Source organism: Pseudophryne corroboree, chromosome 12 (genome assembly GCF_028390025.1).
Source record: "Pseudophryne corroboree isolate aPseCor3 chromosome 12, aPseCor3.hap2, whole genome shotgun sequence".
Classification (NCBI taxonomy): Eukaryota; Metazoa; Chordata; class Amphibia; order Anura; family Myobatrachidae; genus Pseudophryne; species Pseudophryne corroboree.
In genome coordinates this window covers 75,625,863-75,641,421 of record NC_086455.1, presented here as the reverse complement: position 1 = coordinate 75,641,421, position 15,559 = coordinate 75,625,863, and the positions used below count along the sequence as shown (strand labels likewise).

The 15,559-nt window shown below is 47.5% G+C and overlaps 1 protein-coding gene across 3 annotated transcripts in view; it reads left to right on the top strand.

Annotated features, from left to right (window-relative positions):
* Nucleotides 1–15,559, top strand: part of TTBK2 (tau tubulin kinase 2) — a 406,138-nt gene that overhangs the window by 83,402 nt on the left and 307,177 nt on the right. For all 3 annotated transcript variants that reach the window (XM_063947656.1, XM_063947657.1, XM_063947655.1), the window contains exon 2: nucleotides 9,930–10,083. In XM_063947656.1, the coding sequence (XP_063803726.1) occupies nucleotides 10,015–10,083 (69 nt within the window). In that variant the 5' untranslated portion in view covers nucleotides 9,930–10,014. The remainder of the gene's footprint in view (nucleotides 1–9,929; nucleotides 10,084–15,559) is intronic.

Here is a 15,559-nt window from a genome sequence, read left to right as displayed (position 1 = left end):
GAGTGCATGGGAGGAATCCAGTATGATTTACCGGGCGGCCAGGATGCCGGCCATCAATGTACCGACAATGGCATCCCAGCTGCCAGTATGTGGGCAACAGGGCGAGCACAAGGAGTACCCTGGCGGGCTTGCTGCACTCACCACGCTGCAGGCTCTGTGGCTCGCTGCGCTCACCACATGTTTTATTCCCACTCTGCGGGTGTCGTGGACACCCACGAGTGGGAATAGTCCTGTTGTGCCGGTATTCCGGCTGCCAGCTGTCAGGATTCCGGCATAGATATCCTGTCCGCCGGGATCCAAACAGCTGGGAAAATGAAACGTATACCCATGGGAGCACCCACATGTCCTTCCCAGTGCACTGTAAGGTGCCCACTAGTTCACACCTTCTAAGGAGTTGCATTTGTGCTTATTTAAGATGAGGTATTAGGCAATGGAAACAGTGAGGAAGTTGACTCGTGGAGATGTTGCCCATGGCAACCAATCAGCTTTGCGGTAACATTTATCAAGTACAATTTATTATAATTATTATTTCTCTGACGTCCTAAGTGGATGCTGGGGACTCCGTAAGGACCATGGGGAATAGCGGCTCCGCAGGAGACAGGGCACAAAAGTAAAAGCTTTAGGATCAGGTGGTGTGCACTGGCTCCTCCCCCTATGACCCTCCTCCAAGCCTCAGTTAGGTTTTTGTGCCCGGCCGAGAAGGGTGCAATCTAGGTGGCTCTCCTAAAGAGCTGCTTAGAGTAAAAGTTTTGTTAGGTTTTTTATTTTCAGTGAGTCCTGCTGGCAACAGGCTCACTGCAACGAGGGACTTAGGGGAGAAGAAGTGAACTCACCTGCGTGCAGGATGGATTGGCTTCTTAGGCTACTGGACACTAGCTCCAGAGGGACGATCACAGGTACAGCCTGGATGGGTCACCGGAGCCGCGCCGCCGACCCCCTTGCAGATGCTGAAGAGAGAAGAGGTCCAGAAATCGGCGGCTGAAGACTTCCCAGTCTTCTTAAGGTAGCGCACAGCACGGCAGCTGTGCGCCATTGCTCTCAGCACACTTCACACCAACGGTCACTGAGGGTGCAGGGCGCTGGGGGGGGCGCCCTGGGCAGCAATGAAAGTACCTATGCTGGCTAAAAATACATCACATATAGCCTCTGGGGCTATATGGATGTATTTAACCCCTGCCAGGTTGTCAGAAAAACGGGAGAAGAAGCCCGCCGAAAAGGGGCGGGGCCTATTCTCCTCAGCACACAGCGCCATTTTCCTACACAGCTCCGCTGCTCGGAAGGCTCCCAGGCTCTCCCCTGCACTGCACTACAGAAACAGGGTTAAAACAGAGAGGGGGGGCATTTTGTGTGGCGATATTATAATATATTAAGATGCTATAAGGGAAAACACTTATATAAGGTTGTCCCTGTATAATTATAGCGTTTTGGTGTGTGCTGGCAAACTCTCCCTCTGTCTCCCCAAAGGGCTAGTGGGGTCCTGTCCTCTATCAGAGCATTCCCTGTGTGTGTGCTGTGTGTCGGTACGTGTGTGTCGACATGTATGAGGACGATGTTGGTGAGGAGGCGGAGCAATTGCCTGTAATGGTGATGTCACTCTCTAGGGAGTCGACACCGGAATGGATGGCTTATTTAGGGAATTACGTGATAATGTCAACACGCTGCAAGGTCGGTTGACGACATGAGACGGCCGGCAAACCAATTAGTACCTGTCCAGGCGTCTCAAACACCGTCAGGGGCTTTAAAACGCCCATTACCTCAGTCGGTCGACACAGACACAGACATGGACACTGACTCCAGTGTCGACGGTGAAGAAACAAACGTATTTTCCATTAGGGCCACACGTTACATGTTAAGGGCAATGAAGGAGGTGTTACATATTTCTGATACTACAAGTACCACAAAAAAGGGTATTATGTGGGGTGTGAAAAAACTACCTGTAGTTTTTCCTGAATCAGATAAATTAAATGAAGTGTGTGATGATGCGTGGGTTTCCCCCGATAGAAAATTATTGGCGGTATACCCTTTCCCGCCAGAAGTTAGGGCGCGTTGGGAAACACCCCCTAGGGTGGATAAGGCGCTCACACGCTTATCAAAACAAGTGGCGTTACCGTCTCCAGATACGGCCGCCCTCAAGGAGCCAGCTGATAGGAGGCTGGAAAATATCCTAAAAAGTATATACACACATACTGGTGTTATACTGCGACCAGCGATCGCCTCAGCCTGGATGTGCAGCGCTGGGGTGGCTTGGTCGGATTCCCTAACTGAAAATATTGATACCCTTGACAGGGACAGTATTTTATTGACTATAGAGCATTTAAAAGATGCATTTCTATATATGCGAGATGCACAGAGGGATATTTGCACTCTGACATCAAGAGTAAGTGCGATGTCCATGTCTGCCAGAAGATGTTTATGGACACGACAGTGGTCAGGTGATGCAGATTCCAAACGGCACATGGAAGTATTGCCGTATAAAGGGGAGGAGTTATTTGGGGTCGGTCCATCGGACCTGGTGGCCACGGCAACAGCTGGAAAATCCACCTTTTTTACCCCAAGTCACATCTCAGCAGAAAAAGACACCGTCTTTTCAGCCTCAGTCCTTTCGTCCCCATAAGGGCAAGCGGGCAAAAGGCCAGTCATATCTGCCCAGGGGTAGAGGAAAGGGAAGAAGACTGCAGCAGGCAGCTCCTTCCCAGGAACAGAAGCCCTCCACCGCTTCTGCCAAGTCCTCAGCATGACGCTGGGGCCGTACAAGCGGACTCAGGTGCGGTGGGGGGTCGTCTCAAGAGTTTCAGCGCGTAGTGGGCTCACTCGCAAGTGGACCCCTGGATCCTACAAGTAGTATCCCAGGGGTACAGATTGGAAGTTCGAGACGTCTCCCCCTCGCAGGTTCCTGAAGTCTGCTTTACCAACGTCTCCCTCCGACAGGGAGGCAGTATTGGAAACAATTCACAAGCTGTATTCCCAGCAGGTGATAATCAAAGTACCCCTCCTACAACAAGGAAAGTGGTATTATTCCACACTATTTGTGGTACTGAAGCCAGACGGCTCGGTGAGACCTATTCTAAATCTGAAATCTTTGAACACTTACATACAAAGGTTCAAATCAAGATGGAGTCACTCAGAGCAGTGATAGCGAACCAGGAAGAAGGGGACTATATGGTGTCCCTGGACATCAAGGATGCTTACCTCCATGTCCCAATTTGCCCTTCTCACCAAGGGTACCTCAGGTTCGTGGTACAGAACTGTCACTATCAGTTTCAGATGCTGCCGTTTGGATTGTCCACGGCACCCCGGGTCTTTACCAAGGTAATGGCCGAAATGATGATTCTTCTTCAAAGAAAAGGCGTCTTAATTATCCCTTACTTGGACGATCTCCTGATAAGGGCAAGGTCCAGAGAACAGTTGGAGGTCGGAGTAGCACTATCTCAAGTAGTTCTACGACAGCACGGGTGGATTCTAAATATTCCAAAATCGCAGCTGATTCCGACGACACGTCTGCTGTTCCTAGGGATGATTCTGGACACAGTCCAGAAAAAGGTGTTTCTCCCGGAGGAGAAAGCCAGGGAGTTATCCGAGCTAGTTAGGAACCTCCTAGAACCAGGCCAAGTGTCAGTGCATCAATGCACAAGAGTCCTGGGAAAAATGGTGGCTTCTTACGAAGCGATTCCATTCGGCAGATTTCACGCAAGAATTTTTCAGTGGGATCTGCTGGACGAATGGTCCGGATCGCATCTTCAGATACATCAGCGGATAATCCTGTCTCCAAGGACAAGGGTGTCTCTTCTGTGGTGGCTGCAGAGTGCTCATCTACTAGAGGGCAGCAGATTCGGCATTCAGGACTGGGTCCTAGTGACCACGGATGCCAGCCTGAGAGGCTGGGGAGCAGTCACACAGGGAAGAAATTTCCAAGGAGTGTGGTCAAGTCTGGAGACTTCTCTCCACATAAATATACTGGAGCTAAGGGCAATTTACAATGCTCTGAGCCTAGGAAGACCTCTGCTTCAAAGTCAACCGGTGCTGATCCAGTCGGACAACATCACGGCTGTCGCCCACGTAAACAGACAGGGCGGCACAAGAAGCAGGAGGGCAATGGCAGCAAGGATTCTTCGCTGGGCGAAAAATCATGTGATAACACTGTCAGCGGTGTTCATTCCGGGAGTGGACAACTGGGAAGCAGACTTCCTCAGCAGGCACGACCTCGGGAGAGTGGGGACTTCATCTGGAAGTCTTCCACATGATTGTGAACCGTTGGGAAAGACCAAAGGTGGACATGATGGCGTTCCGTCTGAACAAAAAACTGGACAGGTATTGCGCCAGGTCAAGAGACCCTCAGGCAATAGCAGGGACGCTCTGGTAACACCGTGGGTGTACCAGTCGGTGTATGTGTTCCCTCCTCTGCCTCTCATACCCAAGGTACTGAGAATTATAAGACGGAGAGGAGTAAGAACTATACTCGTGGCTCCGGATTGGCCAAGAAGGACTTGGTACCCGGAACTTCAAGAGATACTAAGAAGGGACTTGCTTCAGCAAGGATCATGTCTGTTCCAAGTCTTACCGCGGCTGCGTTTGACGGCATGGCGGTTGAACGCCGGATCCTAAGGGAAAAAGGCATTCCGGAAGAGGTCATCCCTACCCTGGTCAGAGCCAGGAAGGAGGTGACCGCACAACATTATCACCACATTTGGCGAAAATATGTTGCATGGTGTGAGGCCAGGAAGGCCCCACGGAGGAATTTCAACTCGGTCGATTCCTGCATTTCCTGCAAACAGGAGTGTCTATGGGCCTCAAATTGGGGTCCATTAAGGTTCAAATTTCGGCCCTGTCGATTTTCTTCCAGAAAGAATTGGCTTCAGTTCCTGAAGTCCAGAAGTTTGTCAGGGGAGTACTGCATATACAACCCCCTTTTGTGCCTCCAGTGGCACTGTGGGATCTCAACGTAGTTCTGGGATTCCTCAAATCACATTGGTTTAAACCGCTCAAATCTGTGGATTTGAAATATCTCACATGGAAAGTGACCATGCTGTTGGCCCTGGCCTCGGCCAGGCGAGTGTCAGAATTGGCGGCTTTGTCTCACAAAAGCCCATATCTGATTGTCCATTCGGACAGGGCAGAGCTGCGGATTCGTCCCCAGTTTCTCCCTAAGGTGGTGTCAGCGTTTCAACTGAACCAGCTTATTGTGGTACCTGCGGCTACTAGGGACTTGGAGGACTCTAAGTTGCTAGATGTTGTCAGGGCCCTGAAAATATATGTTTCCAGGACGGCTGGAGTCAGGAAAACTGACTTGCTGTTATCCTGTATGCACCCAACAAACTGGGTGCTCTTGCTTCTAAGCAGACGATTGTTAGTTGGATGTGTAGTACAATTCAGCTTGCACATTCTGTGGCAGGCCTGCCACAGCCAAAATCTGTAAATGCCCATTCCACAAGGAAGGTGGGCTCATCTTGGGCGGCTGCCCGAGGGGTCTCGGCTTTACAACTTTGCCGAGCTGCTACTTGGTCAGGGGCAAACACGTTTGCAAAATTCTACAAATTTGATACCCTGGCTGAGGAGGACCTGGAGTTCTCTCATTCGGTGCTGCAGAGTCATCCGCACTCTCCCGCCCGTTTGGGAGCTTTGGTATAATCCCCATGGTCCTTACGGAGTCCCCAGCATCCACTTAGGACGTCAGAGAAAATAAGAATTTACTTACCGATAATTCTATTTCTCGTAGTCCGTAGTGGATGCTGGGCGCCCATCCCAAGTGCGGATTGTCTTCAATACTTGTACATAGTTATTGTTAACTAAAACGGGTTATTATTGTTGTGAGCCATCTTTTCAGAGGCTCCGCTGTTATCATGCTGTTAACTGGGTTCAGATCACAGGTTGTACAGTGTGATTGGTGTGGCTGGTATGAGTCTTACCCGGGATTCAAAATCCTTCCTTATTGTGTACGCTCGTCCGGGCACAGTATCCTAACTGAGGCTTGGAGGAGGGTCATAGGGGGAGGAGCCAGTGCACACCACCTGATCCTAAAGCTTTTACTTTTGTGCCCTGTCTCCTGCGGAGCCGCTATTCCCCATGGTCCTTACGGAGTCCCCAGCATCCACTACGGACTACGAGAAATAGAATTATCGGTAAGTAAATTCTTATTTTTATTTATTAACAGTTTCTTATATAGCGCAGCAAATTCATTTTGTGCTTTACAAATGGAAAAAAACTGTGATAAAACAAAACTGGGTAATAACAGACAGACATAGTGGTAGGAAGGCCCTGCTCGCAAGCTTACACTCTATAGGGAAATAGGCATTGATACACAAGGATAAGTGCTACCTATTGCATAATGGTCCACCAGATTGTAAAGGTTCTTGGTGGGCTGTATGATATGGTCACACAGCAATGTTGACCAAGGGTCAGGAGGATGGGAAAGTGAAGATAGCCAAAATATGTGAGGTTATGTGTGGACTGTTTAGTGTGGATGTAATGTTTTTTTTTTAATGCATGTAACATGATTTTGAGACCGATTTGAATGTGGGGAACAAAGGACAATTCAGAGTCGACAATGACACCTAGGCAGCGAGCTTGTGGGGTAGGATTGATTGTTGAGTTCTGAACAGTGAGAGATATCAGGTTGGTAATTACTATAGGTCGGTGGAAATATAATTCTGTTTTAAGAAAATATTAAGTTTGAGGTGATGAGATGTCATCCAAGATGAAACTGCAGAAAGGCATTCATTGACCCGAACCAAAACAGATGGTGACAAATCTGGGGAGGATAGATAGATAAATTTGAGTATCATTCGCTTACAGATGATACTGAAATCCAAAAGAGCTGATTAGTATGCCAATAGATGTGGTATAGATTGAGATAAGCAGAGGACCTAAAATTGTACTCCAGCTTATAGAGGTAGCAAAGAGGAGGTGGATTCAGAGAAGCTAACACTGAAAGAGTGATTCGATAGGTGGGATGAGAACAAAGAAAGGGCTGTTTCCTGAAGACCTAGGGATTGTAGTGCTTGTATGAGAAGAGAGTTGTCAACAGCAGCAGAGAAGAAGTAAGTAATGACCTTTAAACTTCGCAGTGACCAGATCATTCATTACTTTAGTTAGTGCTGTCTCTGTGGAATGTTGGGAATGAAAGCTTGATTGAAGTGGGTCCAATAAGTTGTGTTAAGTTAAGAAAGTGTGTGAGGTAAGTGTAAGCAAGTCTCGCAAGTAGCTTGGAGAGGCATGGTAGCTGAAAGATGGGAAAGTCGTTTGAGAGAGAATTTGGGTCAGAGTTTTGTTTTTTTGTTTGGCTTGAACAGGTATGGAAAGATGCCAGTATAGAGAAAGAGAGATAACATCTGGTTTTAGTAAAGGATGGTATGAGCAAAGAGCTTTACTTATTTGTGGGGTTATAGGATCAAGAGGATAGGTAGTTGAGTAGGAGGATGAGAACAGTATTGATACTTCATCTTCATTTGTGGGATGAAATGAAGAGAAAGTGCCAGAGGGTTCAGGTAGGGAATTGAGCAGGTCACTGGCTGAGGAAGAGCATACCATTTCATCTTGGATTTTATCAATCTTATCCTTGAAGTAGTAAGCAAGATCCTGTTCCTTGATAGTGGCTGGTGGGTTGGTTGAGGGAGGGTTGAGAAGTGATTTAAATGTATTAAAAAGTAATTTGGAGTTAGAGACTTGAGCAGAGATGAGAGATTAGAAACATGTTTGATTGGCAGTGTCCGGGGCATTATGATAGGAGTGGTAGGTGGTCTTGTATGTGAGGAAATCCACTTGGTGTACGAGATTTACGCCACTGACATTCAACTTTATGTGAATGTTTTTGTAGGTATCTTGTTTTTGTAGATGCCAGTCTGTAAAATGATACATAGGAGCTAATTGGTTGCTATGGGCATCTACTCCGGTTCCGGTATGAATGGTCGACCATGTTATGGTCGACCACTATTGGTCGACATGGAGACGTGGTCGACACATGAAAAGGTCGACGTGGATTTTTGAATTGTTTTTGGTGTAATTTTTTCCATAACATGACCAGGAACCCCAATTAGTATACCGCATCACCTTGCATGGCTCGCTTCGATCGCCGTACTGCGGGCAAGGTGTCTCGCTCCGCTGCGCTCGGCACAGGTTACTGGTCCCAATCATAGTCCACGTAGATGGTAAAGTATTAAAAATGTTAACATCTATGTAAAAAAAAAAATCCATGTCGACCATTTTCATATGTCGTCCGTGTCGACCTAATGACTGTCTACCATAACATGGTCGATCATCCAAACGGTAACCATCTACTCCGCCGGTCTACTTCACTCTTTTCCCTACTTGATTCATAAACCCCATAGGAGTCAATTCAGCCTGCTGTTATGTTGGAGAAGGCCGGTTCTCGCAGACTAAACAGGGTGTTTTGTCGGCATTCTCCGATTTAGGTGCTGGGAGCGATTCTGTTTCTGGCGTGCTAAGGTCAGAAAATAGCATTGCGCCAGCACTTTTGAAATTAACATTTTTAATTTTACTCCTAAAATACGTGGGATACGGTCATTAGGCTGACAACACTTAGGTCGACATGGTCACTAGGTCAACATGTACTAGGTCGTCATGGAAAAAGGTCGACATGCATTTTTCACTTTTGTTTGTTTTTTGTTAATTAACTCTTTCATACTTTCCGATCCACATACACTATGATTGGGACTAGTAACCTGTGCCGAGCGCAGCGGAAGCGGACTGAGGCACCTTGCCCGAATCATGACGAGAGAAGCGAGCCATGCGAGGGGACAGGGTGCACTAATTGGGGTTCCTTGTCACTTTACGAAGAAAACAACACCAAAAGAAGTAAAAAGAAAACCCTCATGTTGACCTTTTTCCATGTTGACCTTGTTCATGTCGACATAATGACGGTGTCAACATATATCAGGTGTCGACCTAGTCAGTGTCGACCTCATGACTGTCGACCTAAGTATGGTCGTCCTAATGACCCATACCCAAATATGTCTTGATTTTGCTTCATTCATGAAATTAGTCATGATAGTGGGGGGATTTGGGGGAATCGGTCACCATACCGCTAATCTGATCCCGATTTGGGACAATCTTCTATTACATTCTGCATAATTACATGCTGGAAGGCATTGAATACATTGGGGAAAATGCATCTAGAACTGTGGTTCTCCTCAAGTGTGACTGGGAGGTGCAAAATGCTTCCTGTGAAAAGTATAGGATGAGACCCAATCCTCACCAGCTCAGAGCTGGGGCAGGTCTTCATTGTGGAATGAAGATTTGTGTGTGCCCTTCTGCAAAACAAGAAATGCCCTTAAAAATGTGCCCTCTCCACCCTCCTACCTCATTGTGATAATTTAGCTCTGTAAAATGATATCTTAGTTTGCACCTCTCCGCAAACCGGCATATCTGCCCTCCGCCCACCCATCGTCACCCATCAGTGGGTGCAGACTTCTCCTTCTGCACACATTCCACCATCTTTCTCCGCAAACTCATTCCCTTTGGCGGAAATCTAGAAGTACCTGTGCAATTCTGTGCTCCTAGCTTCTCCAAATAGGACTTTGTGCTGCCATTGTGCCATTTTGCATTGATCGAAGAGGCTGAACGATGTGTGACTAAGCTAACACAAGAAGCTGTGCTAAATGTGTGTGGGTGTTTAAGGTGAGCAGAGGTCAAAGCAGTGTGTCAAATATGGCTGCCCTCTTTAGTGTCATAAACGAAACCAATGTCCTTGCAAATGTTTGTCTAGAAATAGAATCAGGAACAAACAGGGTTTCCAGAACACACTGACCTGTTCACAAATGCAATTACACAGCTAGGAGGTCGTATTTGTTTCATATTACAAGTGTTCACTGAAATTAATTATTTCCGTACTCATAGTCACTTTCCTAATTGTAGTGATCTTTACATTGCTGCACAATATACATCACTAATGAAGGTAATGATGTTTTTCTCTGTAGCCTCTGGGTAAATGGGAGTCACCTATGGGAGGCAGAAGATCTCCGGGGACCTGAGTCGTGCTTAGCAGCTCCAGCACCGAGTGCCATGAGTGGGGGAGTGGAGCAACCGGATATCCTCAGTGTGGGAGTTCTGGTTAAGGAAAGATGGAAAGTGGTAAGTAAATCGTTCACTGCAGCGGCCTGTGCTCAGAATTGTTATTATATCCCTTGTGCCGTATCACTTTCTGTGCAGCAATATTACCATGCACTATTTATCTGCAGGGAAGCAGTTAGTGTGAGTAAATGATCTGGTTTAGGACAATTAAAGTTTTACTAATACAAACCCACTCTTTTCTTAAATTGGTCCTTTAGGCAAACTACAAATGACACCAGCAGAACCCTTTGTAATTGTGTTCACATTGCAGTGCTCTCAGTATTAACTGCACCATTACACCACATTCATTTTTCATGAGCCTGGTAGGGCTGACTTACTAACATTACACTTAGCAGCATAATATACACTAAGACCATAGACATGGAGCTAGTGTTAGGCCGATGGCACACTGTGTATGATAGTTATTTGTTGATTGCATACTATGGGTCAGTGAGGGTCTTTTTTTTTTCTTTTCTTTTTTTTTACTACGCAGAAGCAGCAGCTTAATCTGTTAACAAAACAATATTTTAGGGTTAGGCTGCGGGTGGGGCAGTCTGGTTAGGGTTAGCCTTAAGGAAAGGAGGGTTTGAATACTTACCTAGCAGGTGTTGGGATTCTGTGCGTTGGGATGCCACTGTCGGTATTCTGACTACCGGCAACCCAAGCGTCGGGATCCTGATACCATCCCGCTATAACATGCTAATTTCCGATTTGTAACTTAATTTTAACAGCTCACCGTAATGTACAGTATACCTGAGATGTAAAAGTGGCAATAATATGAATACTGGGAGCTATTTAAACCTGCCAGGACACTATAAAACAGTAAAAATAAATAGTGATTGCAGCCACACGCACTTCTTTATAAATCTACCTACACCCACCCCCTTGCCCCCACATACCCACCTCCTTCAACTGATAAATGGGGTTGAAATAAATATTGACTCTACTGTCTTCCACCTGTACATTTGGTGGTAATCAGATTAACCAGGATCTCCCGTGCAAAGTATATTGTTTTGTGTACAAAGTGCTGTGCACGGTGCATAAATTGTTGATAGACTGAGACCTTTTAGCAGTATGCAAACATATCACTTTTTATGCAAACTTACCTTTTGTTTTTTTATGGAAGAGCTAAAGCAAAAAAATCTGTATTGCAAAAATATTGTTAATAGCCACTAGGGCATAATAAATCCTACACTACTGTGAAGTTACTGAGCGAGCATTTTACAGAGAGAATGTTCTAGTGGACTAGTCAAGCATGACTGAAAAATATTACATTGTACACTCGACAAATGCAATATACAGCTCTTATAACATCGACCACCGCCCAGGTGGGGAAAGCAGCCGGTAGTCGGGACTCCGAGCACCGGAATTGCAGATGGTGTTGGGATTCCGGAGTTGGTATTTTGGCCGCCGGGATCCCGTCTGGCGGTCAATTGACTGCCTGCCCTTCAGACCATGAGGGTCTTTCCTTGTTTCTGCTGAGGCAACTTTTTGGCATTACTATTAATGCACAGAACCCACCCACAACTGGGCCACATTGACTTGCAGCTAAATATTAATGTATTAAATGAGTTATTTATTTATTTCAGATTTAATGCTATACTATTTCATTTATTTGTATTTTTTTTTTAAATTGAACGAACCTTGGGATTGTAAAGTTCCTTATACCAGTCACACAAATGTGTTTCAGTCAGGAGAGTGATCTGTATGGTTACATATTTATATTTTGTATATTAATGTATGTGCAGTATTTGGGATGGCAGCATTCATACTGTATCTATGATACCATTTTATAAAGTCTATTCGCTATAAATTGTAACATTTCAATAGGTGGGTTTAGCTTTTTATTTTTTAAATATATATGTTAATGAATTTTTGCAATATCGGGGGGATATCCTATTAGGCCTGGTAAAACATCGGATGTGAAAAACATATGTTTTTCGCGATTTTTCCCGATGATTCACCTATATTTTTTTACAGGCTATCCAGATTGATCACCTGTAAAAAAAAAAAAAGCCCTTTCTCCCGAAAACACACAGGTTCAGTGAAAACTGTGTGTTTTCGGGAGAAACAGCCCTGTTTTCGCACAGAAACGTGGCTGTTTGTGGCGATTTGGTTTTGCCTGCCTGAGGCAGGCGAAACAGAATCCCTGATGAGCGGCACAACCTGCAGCGTCCCATGCGTGCTGCAGCAGCAGGCTCGGACTGCAGGCATCCGGAAGCTGTCCTCGGCACGGTGACCCCGGCAGAGAAGCCGGGGCAGCGCCGTGACCGCATACCCTCTCTCCTCTGCCCCTGGCAGCGGTCACATGACGGGCGAGCGGCCATGTGACCAGGGGAGCCGGAGGAGCAGCGCTGCACCGGGCACTGTCAGGAGCCGGCAGCCGGTGTAGCTTCAGGTAACCCCCGATAAGCCACCGCTCGTGCTGGCTTATCGGGGTTTAATAGGATAGCCCCGGCGGGACAATTACCGGGGCTAATTGGATATCCCCCTAGGTCTGTATTGGCTTTGACATATAGTTATAATAGAGTGTGAAGTAATTTATTGCATAAATACAAAAGAAAGAATTATATAAAGATTATCTGGGAAAGAAAATGGGAAAAAAATTGTTACAAATGATATGTTTGTATAGGTTGCATTGGTGGTAGTACTCCGGAAATGTGTTAGGCTTACTATGTTGAATGTCTAGTACCTAAAGAAAAAAACACTGTCTTTCCCTGGTTAGGGGTACTTTTTACACAAATCTTCAAGTTCAAAGGGTAGCAGGTACATATCATGCTCAGTAAGGTTAAGCCCACCAGGACTCTCTACTCTCCAGTTACTCCTTCCGAGTAGTCTAGTAGTACTAAAGCTGTGAAAGAGCTGCATCCACCCTGCCAACAGAACCATCCGACCAAGACTGATACAAGTGCCGCCTATTCAGTAGGTGCGCTAAGCGCTGACTTTTGCAACCGCTGATAGTGTCCTTTCACACTCAGGCAGTACTGTTATGTCTAGATCTTGCCCCAATACTTATGTGCTTGATCAATTATTAGAAATGATCTGGGTGAGGATTTTCACCTATAACAAACCCGTATACTTGAAATTATGGGCCTAATTCAGACCTGATTGCTAGCGAGTGATTTTTTGTACTGCTGCGATTGGATAGTCACCGCCTACAGCGGGAGTGTATTTTAGCTGTGCAAGTGTGCGAACACGTGTAGCAGAGCTGTACAAACAGATCTTGTGCAGTCTCTGCGCAGCCCAGGACTTACTCAGCCGCTGCGATCACATCAGCCTGTCCGGAACCGGAATTGACATCAGGAACCCTCCCTGCAAACACTTGGACACGCCTGCGTTTTTCCAACGGGTGTAGTATGGTATGCTGGCGGCCGGGATCCCAGGGGCCAGCATACCGGTGCCAGGATCCTGACCGCCGGCATACCGACAGCTGAGCGAGCGCAAATGAGCCCCTTGCGGGCTCGCTGTGCTCGCCACGCTGCAAGCACGGTGGCGTGCTACGCATGTCACGCTATTTATTCTCCCTCCAGGGGGGTTGTGGACCCCCAAGAAGGAGAATAGTTGTCGGTATGCCAGGTGTCGGGATTCCGGCGCCGTTATACTGAGCGCCGGGATCCCAACAGCCGGCATAATGAATACCACCCTTTCCAACCACTCCCTGAAAACGGTCAGTTGACACCCACAAATGCCCTCTTCCTGTCAATCTCCTTGCGAACGCCCGTGCGAATGGATTCTTCGCACAAACCCATCGCTGAGCGGTGATCCGCTTTGTACCCACGCAGCCTAGGGAACAGGTCTAAATTACCCCCTATATGTGTTCTCTGGTACTCGGTTATCTGCAGGACTTGGGCTTGAACTAGTTACAGTGTACCTCTGAAGGTGTATTCAGGGTTAAGTTTATTTTCCATAATCGGGCTCTTTGTTAAGAACCATTGTGTAGCTGGAGGCTGAGGTGGAAGGCAGCTCGCACACAGAGCTCTGATAAAAAAAGGAAATAAAACCTTTTATTTCTCCCCCTGCCCCGCTGAAACCCTCTAAATTCAACCCCCCTGTCAGTGGGAACAAACCGCTGTGGTGACGCAGAGCCGCGGAATCGGGGAGCCGGTCTACTGGCTCCCGCGGATTGCGGCCTACTCGACACCACAAAGCCGGGGCCTAGATTTATGACACAGACGCCGCGGACCGGACGGAGCAACGGGCCGGAGGGCGCCCTCGGAGCACACATGCTTGTGCCGCCTGAATCCGGACTCACCTCCCTACCTCCATACCCCCCTACTCCCTGAACCACCGCGCCAGCCAACGCCAAGGGAGAGGAGAGGAAAGACCAAACGAGCGGCCCTGGGATCCGGAGGCGGCGGCCATCTTGAGTCTCGGGACCCACAGAGTTGAGTGGAAAGGAGACACATCAGAAGTGCAGCCCAGCAGCTCCGTGCAGCTACAAAGGTGAGCCGTCCCCCTGAATCACTTACCCCCCGGCAAATAACACCTGCACCGCTCATCAGCGGGCGGACGCGACCGGAGGCCCGGCTCTAGACACCTGGGTAAACGAAGCAGCACTGCGGACCCTGCCCTGCGGCTGATCCTTGTAACCCCTTTGGGTCAGAACAGCAGGGGTAAACCCCTGGGAACCCGCTCACCTCCACCTCCTTCACTCCTTCACCCACCGCTAGCCGGGATCAAATTGGGTTAATACAGTCACCGGGCGCACTCTGTTGACAGCTAACCGCAGAACCATACCGCACAAGAGTGTACCGCACCACAACAGGCACCTATCCTCCCAACACTAAGAGGCGTACCTCACATCATCGACCCCCGGGCAGGGGCGAGATCCGACACTTGAGCACATGCACCTGAACTAACCACCTGGTGCAGAATTGTGACCTGCTCACCCCCCCCCCATCACCTCCCCCACTATAACGCACACAAACAAGTGTGCAAATAAATGACGGCGGCCATTTTGGGTCTCAAAGAAAGTGTTGACCCGGCTGCTTGAGGGATCCCTAGCATCCTACAACAACGTGCTGTTGTTACCTGCTAACCCCCCTGGATCCCACGCTATCCCTATCCCCCAACCCAACCCAGCACAACACAACTGAGTGCATAAAAATACATCCTTCTAACACAGAAACAGAAGTTCCTTGCTTCATAATTCGAGAGACATATTCCCCACCATGGAAAAATACGTGGCCAAAACACCACGCACGAATAAAAATTCTCAAAACAAAAACAAGACAACAGCTAAGGAAAGAGAATCCAGCCTTATCCCTCAAGGATCCCCTTATTCACCAAACAGGCGAGCTACTGACGACACGATACCCATCGACACCCAAGCTAGCCCATCCTCAATACAAAGGGCCAGAGAAATATCAGACATTATATCTCCTTTGCTGGACGCAAAATTTGCACCACTAATGGAAGCTATCACATCAGCAGCAGCACAACTGACCCAGCACACACAACGCCTGGCTGAAGCCGAAGATCGAATATCTACATTGGA